The following is a 17,478-nucleotide window of genomic DNA, read 5'->3' as shown; positions in this document are numbered from 1 at the left end:
CATGGTTATGGGAGATAATTGTACCCACTCAGCGTTTTGTCCAATTTTTTTTCGGCCTATAATAGATAATGTGCAAGAATAGTACTGTCGAGGTAAGTGTTATATTGACTCTCCATAACTTTGCAATGCCTGGAATCTGAACTAAACAGTCTGGAACTCAATTATTTTTTGAAAACTTGAAAATGTCCTTTTGCTCCGCACAAAGTTTCATGCCCGAAGTCAGATGTTTCTCACCAAATTGTTTCTGCAGATACGAACATTCCTGCTAGTTAGTAGCAGTATTCCAAGCCTTGGTTTTTCACTTTCCTGGCTTTTTTTCCCATTGAAGATTTTCTTTTTCCACTGGAGGTAAATACCCCACCCCAAATCAAGATGAAGGCATGAATGTTGACACAAGACGCTACCTTTGGGTGTAGACAGGTCGCAGCCGTCCGTGTTGTCAGCGTTTGTGCGAGGTGAGAACTGCACGTTGCCCAGCTTGAGAATGGCCGCCACTAACTGCCACAGCGCTGTGATCTCCTCCCCCCGAAATCCTATGATCTTCAGGCCGTTCTGTAAGGAAACCGTTCGCCGTTTCTTTTAAACATTCATACAAGGTAGGAAAGAAATAGTCTGCCAGACACAACTTTTACAACACTTGCAGTTTACCGGATAGAAAGAGACCATCAGCAAATTGGTCTCGAATAGCAATACCAGCTGAAGAGACGATAACAAAAATAATAACCAACCAACCAACCATCAGCAAACTATAAAGTGTTTGACTATTCAAGCTAAGATCACGTACATTGGGACAGGTATTGGTAGTACAGTAAAACCTCCCACTAACGACCTTGAAAATGTCCAGAAAAATCGGTCGTAAAAAGGAGGGGTCTTTATTGGGAGTTTCAGAGGAATAACTTTTTTGAAATGGGAGGCAACTGTTGGGCAGTTCAGTATTAAGTTGTGTTCGTTATCCCATTGTTGTTCCCATTTGATGAGCATATGGGTTAGCATGATGTATGTGCATACACACACACACACACACACACTAACACACACACACGGCCTCATAGGTAAAACTTGGTCATTGGCCTCGTGTGAGAAGGTCAGTGTCTGTAAACTGGGTCAGCTATAGGTGGGAAGAGGATCAATCAATCAATCAATATGAGGCTTATATCGCGCGTATTCCGTGGGTACAGTTCTAAGCGCAGGGATTTTTTTTTTAAATATTTTTATTCAAGGCGCAGGGATTTATTTATGCCGTGTGAGATGGAATTTTTTTTTACACAATACATCACGCATTCACATCGGCCAGCAGATCGCAGCCATTTCGGCGCATATCCTACTTTTCACGGCCTATTATTCCAAGTCACACGGGTATTTTGGTGGACATTTTTATCTATGCCTATACAATTTTGCCAGGAAAGACCCTTTTGTCAATCGTGGGATCTTTAACGTGCACACCCCAATGTAGTGTACACGAAGGGACCTTGGTTTTTCGTCTCATCCGAAAGACTAGCACTTGAACCCACCACCTAGGTTAGGAAAGGGGGGAAAAAATTGCTAACGCCCTGACCCAGGGTCGAACTCGCAACCTCTCGCTTCCGAGCGCAAGTGCGTTACCACTCGGCCACCCAGTCCTTAGAGGACAGCCGTATAGGCCACTGGACTTTCACGCACTACTGACTACAGACTACCACCCCTGACACTTGATGCATGACTAATGGGGTGCGTGGTCCACGTGTGCTGGGTAATTACGAAGTTTGGCACTCACTGGTAAAAAGGTCAAAGTCGTTATTGACCCAATGTTGGTAGGTCAGTCGTCGGAAAAAGGAGGGTGTCGTTCTTGGGAGGTTAGTTCCAGTGTGAAAGGCATCTGTGCCGAGAAATTCGGTCGGCAAAAGGAAGGGGTCTTTTCTTGGGAGAGGTCGTTACGGGAGGTTCCACTGTACATGTATGCTGAGGTGGTGTAATATTAGGCTTGTCTTGTCAAAGCATCGAGGTACGATCATAATAATGAGAGACGAGAAATGACACATGCGTGTCTTTGTGTTTTCCAAGTCCAGAGATTTTGTCGGGAGTTTGGGATCTTTTTCGTGCGCATGTGTTTACACAGGGGTGTTCAGGCACTGAAGAGAGTCTGCACAAAATTGACCCTAAGAAATAAATCTGTCGCCGAACCTGGGATTCAAACCCACGCCAAAAGCGGCGAACTGGTTATGAAGCCAGCGCACTACTGACGGAGCTCCCCAACCATAAAGTGTTTGTTTTTGGCTCACGTAAGTGTAGCCTATGCGATGCTAACTTTTGTCTGTCTGTGCGTGCGTGCGTGTGTGTGTGTGTGTGTGTGTGTGTGTGTGTGTGTGTGTGTGTGTGTGTGTGTGTGTGTGTGTGTGTGTGTGTGTGTGTGTGTGTGTGTGTGTGTGTGTGTGTGTGTGTGTGTGTGTGTGTGTGTGTGTGTGTGTGTGTGTGTGTGTGTGTGTGTGTGTGTGTGATAGAAACTTTAACATTTCCGAGTCTATGGATAAAGCTCGCATAAGAAGATTACGTCTCGGTCAAAAGTGTTTGACGTGTGTGATGGAAACTTTAACATTTGAAGACGTCACATTATGACGTAAGAGGGTTAGACGTCACGCGAAGGAATTACTGAAAGTCTCGGTCATTGTTATTGTGAGCGGGCCGAGACTAGTTGGCAGATCTAGTGTCTCGCTTTCTTGCACAGTTTCACCTATGCTTACTGTGTGTGTGTGTGTGTGTGTGTGTGTGTGTGTGTGTGTGTGTGTATGTGTGACGGAGTGATTGAGTTTGTGTTACTGTTTGTCGATTTCTTACGTGAGCCTTGAAGGCTTCGCCTCTTGTTGTTGTTGTGAAAGCCAATAAACTTATGTTGATTGTGTGTGACACATTCCCCATGCACCCACCTGAACGGCAGCAAAGTCAGCTGCATCGTTGATGGTTTCCACATCAGTGCAGCCACTGGTGTTGAGGAAGTTGTATTTGTGGGGGTCAGCTACCAGCTTCAGCGCACCTGTTGTTACACACAAAAAAGTCAAATCTCAGTTGCCTCCCTTGCATCAGTCATGAATGGGTATTGCTCCCCGATTACTCTTATGAGCATTTTCCTGATACAGTATGTGCACGTAGAATATTTTATTTTTTTTATATTTCTTGTACACACAGTAAGTTTACTATTTGATCATTTAAATGCTTCTTATTCTCACAAAAGCCAGGTGGCTAGTTCAGCATATTATTGTCAATGTTGTCTAATATTTAGAGCACTTGCATCTCTTTGTTTCTTAGATTATTAATTTTCATTATTATATTTTACATATATTATACTGCACTGCATATATTGTATACCTTATTTTTCGTTATTATCATCATTCATGCAGCACTAAATTACATACATTATCCCGTGTCATCATTATTTGATAATGTCATTAAACCTAACACACAAGCATCACTCACTGAGAAGTTTGGGGTCCCCACAGCGCAGCAACTGGTAGAAAATGTGGAAACTCCTCTCTCCATTGCTCTGTACTGCTACTCTGGACTGAAACAGTCATTAGGATCATTAGTATAGCTTCACACTTTATATCTCATTGAGCAATACAATTTAGAGAGACAGAGACAGAGAGAGAGAGAGAGAGAGAGAGAGAGAGAGAGAGAGAGAGAGAGAGAGAGAGAGAGAGAGAGAGAGAGAGAGAGAGAGAGAGAGAGAGAGAGAGAGAGAGAGAGAGAGATGACTTGAAAAAACACACAGAGAACTGAACCATCATTGACACAATGCTGTCATTAACCTATTTTTGTTGCAGAAAAATAATAATCTGTACTCACCTTTTCCAACAAATCTGAAACAGAAAAAGAAAACATTTTGTAACATTAAGTTGCCAACTTACTTGGAGCCAGGAAAAGTTTACAATCCTGATTCTTTCTCTCTGCCATGAAAATCCCTGTGATTCACTCACAAAATATATGCTCTGATAAAAAAAAGAAAGAAATGAGTCCATGAAAAAGCCACTGAAGGCAAGTGAAACCTTTGAAAACAATCTTTGTAAACTGACTAAATATGGACTATTCCTTGCTTCTTTTAAATTTTCCTCTATGAAAACAAACAAGAAATCACTTTTATTACTATGTGCATACTTGTTTGTAAACAACATTGACACCTAAAAAATGTATGATTTTGATATCTTTCAAACCAACCCTCCCTGATAAAAATTTCATTGCCAAAATGACAGCTAGAATACAGAATTTTTCATTGCCAATGCAGTGTTTGTCAGGAATTTATGTTGCTGATACTTTAACATTATACGGTGGAATCCCCCCCCCCCCCCCCCCCCTTACCCCCCCCCCCCCCATTAAAAAAATCGCTCCCTTTGAAAATGATCGCTGTTTCCCAGATTTTCTACTCAAAACCTCAATACATTTGACCCCAGTTTGAAGACTCACTCCTTTTCATAATTTTAAGACCTTATTTTGTAAGAAGTTTGGAGGCCTTAAAATGGGGTTCCGCTGTACCATCAAACATTGTGACTGGTAACAAGACTCAAAGCACACATACAGACTGCATAACTTACAGTTTGTGATGACACCTCCCACAGGGTCGCCCTTGTAGTCAAACTCTATGTCCATGTACTTGCCCTGCAACAATACCAAACCTTCAAGTTAGTAGGATATGCGCCGAAATGGCTGCGATCTGCTGGCCGATGTGAATGCGTGATGTATTGTGTAAAAAATTCCATCTCACACGGCATAAATAAATCCCTGCGCCATGAATATGTGCGCGATATAAATTGCATAAAAAAAATAATTTAAAAAAAAAAAAAAATCCCTGCGCTTAGAACTGTACCCACAGAATACGCGCGATATAAGCCTCATATTGATTGATTGATTGAAGTTTCTTCTTCAAATACTTTTATCATAACCATAACCTCCAAAAAACAAAACAAACCAAAAAAGAAAAAGAAGAAAAAAAGAAAGAAAACCAGTCTGGAATGAAAAATATTTTTAATGAATTTGATGTCAACGTTGAGTTAGTAGATTTATTCATCATCATTAGGTATACATACATACATAGACACTGAGAGATCAATCAATCAATCAATATGAGGCTTATATCGCGCGTATTCCGTGGGTACAGTTCTAAGCGCAGAGATTTTTTAATTTTTTAAAATTTTTTTATGCAATTTATATTGCGCACATATTCAAGGCGCAGGGATTTATTTATGCCGTGTTAGTGGGAATTTTTTTACACAATACATCACGCATTCACATCGGCCAGCAGATCGCAGCCATTTCGGCGCATATCCTACTTTTCACGGCCTATTATTCCAAGTCACACGGGTATTTTGGTGGACATTTTTATCTATGCCTATACAATTTTGCCAGGAAAGATCCTTTTGTCAATCGTGGGATCTTTAACATGCACACCCCAATGTAGTGTACACGAGAGATGGACACACGCACACACACACACAATCATATACCGTTGCTACCAAATACATGTAGTAATCTTTAACACAGTGCATGCACACACACACACACACACCTCTGCTGCACAGATATACATTAAAGAAACAGAGACAAGTGAACTCTTCTTTGCTTCTTAATTGTTTGGTTAGAAATCCATAATTGAACATAACAACAAATGGGTGAAATGCAATACAATCAAATGAATGCTAAAATACTTACAAATCTTGATGAGTTGTCGTTTCTGGTTGTTTTTGCGTTGCCAAAGGCTGAAACAATGAAAAAAAATAAATCACCGCATGACTCATGAACGGATAAAGATTAGCTTAAAAATGTATATTTATAAACATACATGAGGGTCATCGTTCATGCTAAACCGTGACCACTATGTCTTTTAATTCCCTAACGAATTCACAAACACATCATAAAAGATCAATGCATCAGTTACATCAATATAATGGAACCCTTTAGATTTTCCGTTCATAACCTCCTTTTGAGACTAACTCCTTTTTACTTCCATACAATCTTTGAAAGCATGTATACATTATTAATGGTTAATGGACATTAATTAATATAATATTTCAATTTTAGACTGCACTGTAACTCGACTTTGAATACACCAGAGTTCAAGATCTGTGTAAGTTTTTTCACTGTGTCTTGAATTAAACATTTTATGAATAGAACTGAATGCCTTCAATGCAGAACAAGTGGGATTTTAAAAGTCTGCACAGAGGACTTGGAGAGGACAGCACGTTTCGCCCTGCAGTCCGGACTGATGATCTAACAGTAAAAGTGAACGACAAGAAGAAGAAAAGTCTGCACAATTGTTGATGACTGCAGGCAAAGAGACACAAACCTTCAAGCACTGGGTTTGACTGCAGAAGCTGTTCCTTTACTCTGTCGATTTCTTGACCTTTGCCGGACACTTCGGCTACATACTGCATAATCACCTTGCTCGCCTCTGCAACCACAAACAAAATGCCAATATTTTACATGCACAATGAACAAAACACAGCAACGAAACATCTTTTTTTTTAATAGGGGGGGGGGGGGGGGGGGGGGAACTTATTAGGGATGTGTGTGTGTGTGTGTGTGTGTGTGTGTGTGTGCGTGTGTGCGTGTGTGCGTGTGTGTGTGTGTGTGTGTGTGTTCGATGCTTTGAATGACCAAAGAAAAGTAGAGCATGAAAACGAAAAGTATAAGTAGAACACAAACAAACAGACAGCTGGACAGACAGAGACAGGATAGTTCTAAAAAAACTAATTTCAATGCACTGTCTGAAAGGCTTTTTAAAGTTCAGAGAAACAGAAATATAGGAATCAATCAGTATAAATCAGGGGAGATAAGCACGTCCCCAGGTGGATCAATATCCTCCGCAGAGACAGAAATGGCACGGCCAGCTGAGACCAAGTAACAACCTTTATGTCTTCTAAGATCTAGCAATCCATGCATTCCGAATAACAACCTTTATGTCTACTAAGATCTAGCAATGTATTTACTCGATCCAATCTATTTTCTGGTTCAAGTTTTTTTTAGATCACTTTACATTTCCCATTCAGGAAAGAAGACAGAGAACAAAAGAAAAACATTTGTAGCAAATGCGACCACACACATGCCGATACAATGAGGACCTGAGTTACCTTTGTTTGAATGGGTTTCTTTTGATTTTAAGTTAAATTTAACCTAAGATTGTGTTGTTGAGAAGTCAGTCATAAATTGGCAAAGCAAAATCGTGCAGAAGGTATGTAAACTGTCCACTCATTTCACCTGACTGTTGGTTAACACATACAAAAACAACTTAAGGTAAGTAAGGTTGAGGATGAAAGTTGCTTGTTCATTTCAATGCTGGTTAGGCCAAAAAAAAAAAGGTCTGTTTACGGTAACCCGACCTACCCTATTTTTAGGGGCCGACCCTATAACTTTTTATTACAATTGTCAAAAAAAAAACCACAAAAACCAAGAAAATGAGTGCAGAAAACGCAATGAAAGCGAAAGCGCCCGAGTCGCACACTTATTTCGCTGTCAAGTAGGTTTAATTTGTACACATTAGAAAAAAAAGTTTAAAAAAAAAAAAGTGATTGCCTACCTATTTTTTTGGGCTATGTTACCGTAACCACACCTATTTTTTTTTCTTTTCCTTATTCTCTCAGGTGCCAGGAGACTGGTTCTGCGTAACTCTTACCTACTCTATTACACATGTTGGAGCGCTTACTTCCCATTGATTATCTGTACTACATATAAGCATTTCTTGTTTTTTCAGCCACTTTAGTCTTTAGGAAAACTTTCACCGACGCGTTCTCAGGCTATATTCAGCAAAGTGTGGTGTATGACGAGCTTCACCATGCCCACTGGTATTGATTCAACTTTCTTTATTTAGAATTATTTAAGTCTATTAATTACCTGTTTTTCCCGAGCCACTCTCGCCAGAGATGATGATACACTGGTCAAGACTCCGGTCGCGCATGGATCGGTAGGCATCGTCAGCGATGGCATAGCTGAAACAAACATGAACATATACGCACCTTGTAAAGTGATCAAACTAAATATTTTATGTGTGCACTTTCTTCTTCTTCGTTCATGGGCTAAAACTCCCACGTTCGCTCATGTTTTTGCATGAGTGGGTTTTTACGTGTATGACCGTTTTTAGCCCGCCATTTAGGCAGCATACGCCCACGTGTGCACTTTAAACGGATATTGTCCACCTGCAGGAGTGTGTCTTCAAGCCAAAGCACAATTTCAGTATTGTGGAATACAACACAAGATCAATTGTTGTATTTGATTTTGGGTGTTGAATCATGCAACTTTTCTTTTATAATGTAACAAAGAAGACTCCACTCTACATTTAGATTTGTCTGCACCGGAAAAGAGCCAACTTTGAACCAGTACTTCCTCTGTTTGGTTCAAAGATTTTTTCTAAAATTGCATTACTTCTACTTGCTGGTATTCAGGACATCACCTGCTGTGGGATTTTCATCAAAAGAATCCAAGAAGCCATTTTCAACTTCTGTTCTACAAGCTCATATCAAATGTACACAATCATACTAAAATGGCATAGGCCTAACGTATGCTGCATAAACATAATCGCTTTTCATGCTCCGACATTACCTAAAAGGTTATGGTTGTTATCCATAAGATTTATTTGATGATTGCAAGCGTGTCGTCTGCTCTTCTGTCAGCAGTCATTCGGGCTTCCTTCCCTTCCCCAAGGGAATGCACCGAGCGTACCAGCGATAAGCATCAACAATTGCCTCCCTTGCAACCCTGACCTCGTTTTGTCACAGCAGGACAGAAGACAAAGGAGGCACTTTAAAAATGGCTAGCCAGGTGTTTTGTGCAGAGTTTTCAAGCTGCGCATATGACGAGCAAAGAACTGCACACAGGGCGGTTACGTAGGTTTTGAAACTGAACACACAGGAAATCCCCTCTGACAAAACGTTTTCTAACTAGGGGGTCGGGAGAGCCCCGGTGCATGGTCAATTTCAGCTGTCTAGTCCTCATTAGCAAAAATGTCTTACCACACAGAAAAGGAGCCAAGATCTTTGATGGGGGGGTAGGGTGGGGGGGGGGTGGGGGGGTGGGGTGGGGTGGGAGGGGGGGTGGGGGGGGGTGGCGTTAGGCACATGACACTAATTTGGAGTGGGACTGACAGGGGAATGCTACCCAGATACAACCCCCCCCCCCCCCACCACAAACCACAAACCAGTATCACGTGCCTGGGACCTGGTTAGGACAAGTTATGAGCACCATTCACATTATAACCCCTTCCCTGTTTATGTAAAGCACAGAAATCAACTCTATCATTTGGGTTAGGGGCGTTAGCAGTGATTACACTCTGGGTCCGGTACATGCTGCCTTCCTCACCAGTAAATCCCTTTCTCAGTATCAACACAGAACAATCACACAACCAGCCAAACAAAGAAAGAAAGGAGATGCTGAAGCTAAATCTTGCAATCAACCCCCAAACCCAACTGATTGCCATTTGTAAACAGCCGTATATTTACTGACTGACTACTAGTTAGATGTTATGGCCTATCTTGGGACATGTACTGTTAACGTCGCAGACTACTATCAGCTAATGTTAAAACAGGATAGGTCCCCAGCGCCTGCCATGGCAAGTGGCCGTGTCAAACTGGGTACAGAGTCAGGCCGCGCAGTGCTGTCCTTGCGGGGCGCCTGGCACGTGCTAATGGTGTACAGACGACGAGCAATCTGTTTGCGCACTGTAGCATTGCTTCCGACCGTACCCCTGCTATGTTCATGGGCTGTCCCATTAGTCTGCGCTGGTATGCTGATAGTGTACAGACGATGAGCAATTTGCAATTGTGGGCGCACTGTTTGATTACTTCCGAGTTATGCCGTGTTGTGGGGCTGTCATTTTACCACCTACATCGGTCTATAGACGATGAGAAATTTGTTGGCGCACTGTTTCATGCTTCCTTCTCTTTCCGTGTCGTGTGGGGCTGGTGCATTTTTTGTGTTTGTGCCAATCGTCTGGGACCAGAAGCAATCAAGTAAATTGGCCGGACATGCTGATAAAAAAAAAATCATGACAGAAAAACTGCTTCTCTCTCTCTCTCCTCCTAGACCTTGCCAGTTAAAAAGATGAAAAATATAGAGGACAAAAAGCATGGGGGGAGGTCGTCACACTTGGATTTGAATATGTTTCGACAGCTTTGTCAAGAAAAGAGAGAGAGAGAAAGAGAGAGAGAGAGAGAGAGAGAGAGAGAGAGAGAGAGAGAGAGAGAGAGGAGAGATAGAGGAGAGAGAGAGAGAGGAGAGAGAGAGAGAGGAGAGAGAGAGAGAGAGAGAGAGAGAGAGAGAGAGAGAGAGAGAGAGAGAGAGAGAGAGAGAGAGAGAGAGAGAGAGAGAGAGAGACCCCATCAGTTGAACTGCCAAGAATACGCTATACAAGCTTATAAGAGTTATCGGGACACCCAGTATTAGCGAAAATATTGCCGAGAGACAGGCTGCCACAATAAATCATGATCATCTTTCCTACCTTTTCCACATATTCTTTGAACATCTTCGCTCGCAATATATAGCTTTTTTATAGTCTGCCCTTATACCTTCGGTGGTCTCGCCACGCTGAGTTTCTCTCCATCACTGTTGGTAGCAATAAGGATACCGTACAATCTTTGGTAGCAGCACTATGATCTGACGGCACTAACAGAGCATTCAGCAATCTACTGGCACTGCGGCCATTAGCGGTACTCGCCCCTTGTTGAGGGGGATAAGGGTCACAGCAGGGTTCACTGCTTCACGTGCCATCACTTTGACAGCAATAATGAACTAGTTCATTGATCTAGTGTGGTGAAAGGTGCCTCCCGTCCTGTGTGAACGGTCTTGTGAACCAATAGAGACCATTGCCGCTTTCACTGACCTGCTTGATGAGCTTCCACCCTTCCACGGAATTATTTACAATCAAGAATAAATAAATAAATAATTAAAGTATAAAGAAAGTACTAATCTGGTTACTGCTGTGTCATCTTTTTGTTTAAATTATGTACAAATCAGTTCTTTCTTTCTTTAATTGGTGTTTAACGTCGTTTTCAACCACGAAGGTTATATCGCGACGGGGAAAGGGGGGAGATGGGATAGAGCCACTTGTCAATTGTTTCTTGTTCACAAAAGCACTAATCAAAAATTTGCTCCAGGGGCTTGCAACGTAGTACAATATATATTATTACCTTACTGGATCGAGAATGCAAGTTTCCAGTACAAAGGACTTAACATTTCTTACATACTGCTGGACTAAAATCTTTACAAAAATTGACTATATTCTATACAAGAAACACTTAACAAGGTAAAAGGAGAAACACAATCCGTTAGTCACCTCTTACGACATGCTGGGGAGCATCGGGTAAATTCTTCCCCCTAACCCGCGGGGGGTTACAAATCAGTTAAAAACATCCCCGTGGGATACCTTAATGTGGACAGTGACAATTGTTTTAAACCGTGAACACATCTTGATCAATTCTTCCAGTGGAATGAATGTTCATGAATATTTTTACAACCAAGCAGCGTACGAAAATACGGTTTTAACCAAGATCATTAGTGTTTTTTTGTGTGCAGGGTTTGCTCTGGTTTGGTATCTTCCCGCCAACTTCAAAAGGGCTTTGTTTTCTTGGTGACCGTATAAAACTCTGAAGGAGAAGAACTTGATATTATTCCCCCCTCTGCTTCTTTACCTCTGTAAACTTGTAGAGCTAGTTATTTTTCGATAAACACCCAGCAACCAAACAAATAACGACCCAGCAACAGCCTGAATCCTCGATAGCGCAATGGGTTGAGAAGCTGTTCTGCGTCGGTACTACTTTTGCGACTGAAAAGTTCCGAACGCTCTAATGTACGAAGTATACATCTCTGGAGCAAACAATACAAACATACCGCATTTAAATGAACAACTACAGGCTGGAACACATGAATCTCCATATAAAATCCATGAGTTTGGTTGTTTTCTGAATCTAGGTCTGCTGTGCACAAACGTTCATCACAAGCAAATTCCCAAGGCAAGTAACTCTCATACTTTGTCTAGCGACAAGAGTAGTTCCCCTTTCAAATTTCTTTTCACTCAGTTTCTTCGACAACAGACTGCAATCCGACGGTCAGTTTTCAACAATATTTCATTTAATAAACAGATCACACGCAACCAAATGCACACATCTCATCAATTTACACAACATAAAGCGGTTCATACACTATTTTCCCCAGAAAACTGAACTTCATACAGTTTTAACGTTGGAACACGGGTGCAAAAGTTCGTCTGCTGGTCCCATTTGACGCGAAAGAACATTATCCTAAGCCATACCAAAACATAATTATACAGAACACACAATATCTGCCTTTGCTGCCACAGCAGAATAACAGCATATCTGTGTACTTGATTTTAGTCCAAAATAGGAAAACTGACAAGAAGTGTTAACAGAATGGAATGATTTGCACGGAACTATACAACCGCGCATTAATCGATCGCCTGCGCAGGTTGACTGGTTGAGTGAATAGGATTCGATCAAACTTTCGCAAAAAAACTCCTCTTTTCTTTGAATAACTGAAGAAAGGAGGAATAAAAAGGTTACACACCTCGTCTCAGTGATTATAAAAAATAATGGTCTCAGTTCGCGGTCATGAAAAAGCTCGCTAAAGCTCGCATTTTTCATGATCCGCTAACTTCGACCATTATTTTTAATAATCACTGAGACTCGGCATGTAACCTCTACATAGCCTCCTAGCACTCCTACTCAGAGAAGCCATCCCTGTGATCGCTTCCCCGTGATCGCTGACAAAAATGAAAGTTTTCTGCCAAGCAAACAAGCAGAGGCGACAAGCAGGCTGCCAGGAATGCCCGATCGGTGCCCGGCGTGCCCCCTGAGTGCCCGGAATTCCCGTTCTGCAAATGATGCAGCAGGCAGTGCAAACACATCATCATAAACCCCTCCAACGGCGACGCTCTTTGTGCATCAATCTCTTTTTTTTTGCTGGCAAAAACATGGGAGATAATTTCATTCAGGGGAGGTAACAACGCGTGAAGCTGCAGACGCTGTTTACATACCCACGTGCCATCGGGGAATCCTTTATCTGGTTGAAAACAACACGCATTGCCCTCAGTATTTTTTTCTTGATCCCTTTTCATTAATCATCTTAATATCCAAACACTTCATCTTGTTTGAGGTCGGTTACACCCAGACGGGGAAGAAAAACAGGCAAATAATTATATAATGATTATGCTCGTGAATATTCAGGTGGATGACTCATGCAAAACTCAAGCCAATATTTTGACTCAAGCCAATATTGTGATACACACACACACACACACACACACACACACACGCCATCATCCTCGTCTCGATTCCAAGTCCATCCGAAAGCTTTTAGTCAAAATTTGACTAAAATGTGTTTCAATAGAAGAAGGGAGATCTCGGAGACAGCCAAGGGAAATCGTCCCTTCCGTTATTCCCGTTGAGTGACGTCACGGAGTGTCTTGGTGTCTTCAGCGTGCGGTGTAGTCACAACAGGATCAGGTCAGTCAGTCTCTTCATTACTCGTCTTCTGGCTATAATTACTGTCTTGAGCCGGGGGAAGAGGGAGGGAGGGTGGGTGGGTTGGAAGAGTGGAGTGTGTGTGTGTGTGTGTATGTGTGTGAGTACGTGTGTGCGTGCGTGCGTGTGTTAGATAGGGAGAAAGGGAATGAGAGAGAGAGAGAGAGAGAGAGAGAGAGAGAGAGAGAGAGAGAGAGAGAGAGAGAGAGAGAGAGAGAGAGAGATTTCCAAAGGACACATTCAGAATTCATTCAAGGCCACGCCTTATCTGCCACCCTGTAAAAGGCCACTCTCCAGATAGAGCAGTAAATCGATGGTGCCGTCAGTTTGACATCACTTCACTGTCTTCTACAGCGGCTTGGAAAAGGTCGGCTGCAAGTGTGTCACTTTCTTCGGCGACTGTTGTTGCCAGTGACTCAAATTTAATGAAATGAACGTCGTTTTCAATCCAAAACCATTCAATGTGAGGGATACTGTAGGCTTTACAAATGGGTCCCAAATCAAATCAAATCACCTTTAACATATCACGCGGTAATGTCAAATTTCTTCTGTGTTTGGGGTATCTGAGTGTTCCTTTGTACGGTGGACAGCTACGTGTTTAAGTTCTATGCCAGACAAGCGCAAGCTGAACCGTCAAACGACAAATGCTGAAGCTTTCTCCAGAACTCATGTTGCATTTCTTTAGAACTAATCATTTCAAAATACGCGGCACAGCTTCGAAGTCGAAACTGCAGGAGGGGAGGGGAGAGGAGGCGATTCAGCCATTTACCAACCAGGGAAGCGGGGAAAACAGCTGAGCGAAGCACAATCTCTTGCCCACTGCGGAATGCAGGGGTCAGCAAGGGTCAAGACATCTCTTTCGTGTCAGGCAACAAAAGCGCGCTGACCAAAGCATCATCATCAATGGCTACCGGACTGGCCGCATCAAAAACTGCCTATGTCTCCAGACCTGTGCCTACTGTCATTAAACCGTCTTCAGCTTCATCAGCAGTATTGTATTTGCCCCATTCTAACCTTTCCTCCATATCACCTCCTCCCCCTGCCCCCCCTCCAACCCACGCATCAAATTGAACATAAGTGTCCAACACAGCACTTACTGTAACAGATAAAAGAAGGTAGCTATGCAGACTGTGAATACACCATGAACAGCTTCATCAGCGTTATTCTTTCTGTTCGTTCCTTCATCTTACTCCCCAAACCCCACCCCCTTCACAGCCACCCTCCCACCCCGGCATCAATAGGAATCTAAGTCACCAGCACTGAATCTACTGTGACAGACCGTCATCAGCACTATTCGTTTTATTCGTCCGTTATCAATTCCCCATTCGCCTAGACATGACCCCCCCCCCCCCCCTTTCTACATAATTCCCCTTTCTCACGGAATGGTAAAACAGATTGGACAGAGACACAAGGCTCCTTTCAGAAGACCCTGATGTATTTAGCTTCTTTGATTCTGCTCAAATCATTCGTTCGTCCTCCTGTTTCTGACTTTATTTCTACGGAGTGTAGTTCACAAGAAGCGCCACAGGATTTGTCCAGTTTTGCGCTGGATGTTCTTTGTAGTACTCAGATTCTGTCTTGAACAAAATTATGGATGTCCTTTTCGGATCAAAAGCAACAATATAGGCGTTTGCTCTAGTTCGTTACGCTATTGCTTTCCTTGCAGTACTGTATCAGTATTCAATTCAATAAAATCTTGTTTAAAACCTTAACGGCAATTATAATACTCCCGTCAGAACAGGTTGAAGCCTAGATGAATTGATAGCAGCTATTGGAGTACAACCTTAAATATGTAAACTTTAAGCAATGCTCAGCGTGGTTGTGTTTTGTTTTTATGTTTAATGTCAGGAATCCACGCATCTCTGGCCTAAATAACAACATTCTCACAGGGTTTTTTTTTAAAGCGGCAAACACGAACCCACGATAACCAAGCATTTCTGCCTTTTCACCTTTGAAGAAGAAACGTTGGGAACGTGAGTGTTTTGGAAAATTGTAAGTGTCTGGGCTTGTGAATTCCATGCAATTTCAACGGGTTTCTTTTGGGAAATTATTTGAAAAAATATGTGTGGATTCGCTGGTGGATCCCATGCAATTTACCCTATGCGAGTGCGGGTGGGGGCTGAATCGGCGAATTCGTCCTGAACACTTTATCTTTTCAACAAAGAACACCAGGAATCTGAGCAACGCCTGTGAAGGTTTGCTGTCCTTTCACCTCGCACTCAACTCGTACATGGTTGTGTATGAGAGACATGTTTAGGACACTTCCACTTACATCTAGAGTACGTACCCCTGCACTAGGCAAAACGAGATAAGACGTACCGGTGTCACGAACTGAAAACTCTGCCTGAACAATCCTTCTCATTGCGGTCAATGCGCATGCGCTAACATGGGGAGATTAATCAGGTCGTGAAAAACCCAACCCTAACCCTAACCCTTACCCTAACCCATGGTTCGATCGGTCAAAGGGTCGCATTTTTTAAGTCCAAGATTGGCGCATGCGCATTGACCGCAATGAGAAGGATTGTTCAGCAGAGGTTTCAGTTCGTGACACCGGGCTACTGTTTTAATGCAAAACATATTTCTAGTGCATGAGCTGATGAAACCTATATATAATGAAACTCGGCAGCAACAGAATGTCATGCACACACAGACAGAGACACCGACACACAAAGACACACACACTTAGTCGGATCCCAGCAACACAGGAACTGATGCAATTGCGGAAACTCAAAAGCACATGCAGTGATGATTAAGAAGACAGCCAAGTGACACAGTGACAGTCGCATAATTTCCTATCGCAAGTATCCTAAAACTCTAACTGGCTGTTTTCTGAAAGGGATAATAACTAAGAAACCAAAACTTTACTGAATCTTAAAAGGCCCGTGAAGCGGTTTCTATGCTGCCGCGTAATAGATGGCGGGCCGTCTTGCCGCCAGGCGGTGCTTCTGGATTACTTTTTGTTTCCAAAACCGGAGAGATATACGCCCTGAAGCGCATTCACTCACTTTGATTTAGTGGATTTCCCAGATTCGTCAAATTCGCCAGACAACCCCCCCCCCCCTCCTCCCAAATGGTCAGATGAATAGCATCCCTTTGAAACTGTATGAACGAGAGTGTACGGACAGCCTTCTCTTCCTGCTTACCAACTCCATGCCAACATTCTTCACGTAACCACTTCATCGTCTCCATTTTAATGCCTCAAATCCACACAGAGAAGCTGAGTCGACGCCTGAAAAACAACCTTGAGACAGACATAACCCAGTTGCTCCGACACCCAAAGAGTTGTCTCCCCCTAAACTACCTCGGCCAACCTTTCTGTCTTGCGTAACATTCACTTAGTGATTTACTTAGCTATGCGGTGGTTATCGTCGAAAATGTCAAGATGCCATCGTATTATCTCATTTTGAAAGATCATAGGTGGAACACAGGGGAAACTGGTGCGCTGTTGTTAAAGCAGCAGTTCCTGCGTTTTCTCAGTACACAAAACAAAGGGGAAAAAAAGTGCTCGCCTGGTCTCCTCAACATTATCTTCGCACATATTTATGACCCCCCCCCCCCCCCAAACCCCTTACTTACTTTCCGTTATGCCGGCATGAAGGGCAGCAACGAAGGACCCCACAAAAAGCCTGGGGCACATTGCATTCATTGCCATTGGAAGCACTTATTTGTTTTTCAGACGATTGAAACATCCACATATGCTGCGAAAAAAACCCACACACCCTTGTATCCCATCAACGTTTACAAAACAGTCCTGTACGTGTGTTTTTTCTTTCCTTCTTTTTGTTTTCAGCCATCTTGGCTTGCATGGCTGATTAGAATGTCACCTTAAATCAATCTTGAAAACGCCTTGAATAAATCTACTTCATACAACAAGTGCAATCAATGACACTCCGCATTTCTCTACTCGGTAATTTCACTCGTAATTATAAAATCATCCAGACAGCCTCTCCAACAGATTGTGCTGAAGTGCTGAAGTGCAGTTCTGCGACAA

General features: G+C 42.6%; 1 protein-coding gene across 1 annotated transcript in view; it reads right to left on the bottom strand.

Moving 5' to 3' along the window:
* The window catches only part of LOC138947096 (unconventional myosin-Ia-like), a gene marked incomplete in the record, with an annotated part of 197,757 nt that overhangs the window by 71,718 nt on the left and 108,561 nt on the right, over positions 1 to 17,478 (bottom strand). The window contains 8 exon segments of the mRNA XM_070318537.1: positions 405 to 552; positions 2,901 to 3,007; positions 3,448 to 3,532; positions 3,817 to 3,830; positions 4,560 to 4,623; positions 5,674 to 5,720; positions 6,308 to 6,412; positions 7,852 to 7,946. Of these exon segments, the coding sequence (XP_070174638.1) occupies positions 405 to 552; positions 2,901 to 3,007; positions 3,448 to 3,532; positions 3,817 to 3,830; positions 4,560 to 4,623; positions 5,674 to 5,720; positions 6,308 to 6,412; positions 7,852 to 7,946 (665 nt within the window).

This window comes from Littorina saxatilis, linkage group LG14, assembly GCF_037325665.1.
Source record: "Littorina saxatilis isolate snail1 linkage group LG14, US_GU_Lsax_2.0, whole genome shotgun sequence".
Lineage (NCBI taxonomy): Eukaryota > Metazoa > Mollusca > Gastropoda > Littorinimorpha > Littorinidae > Littorina > Littorina saxatilis.
Note: the sequence above shows the minus strand (reverse complement) of the source record. Positions and strands in the feature narration are given on the sequence as shown.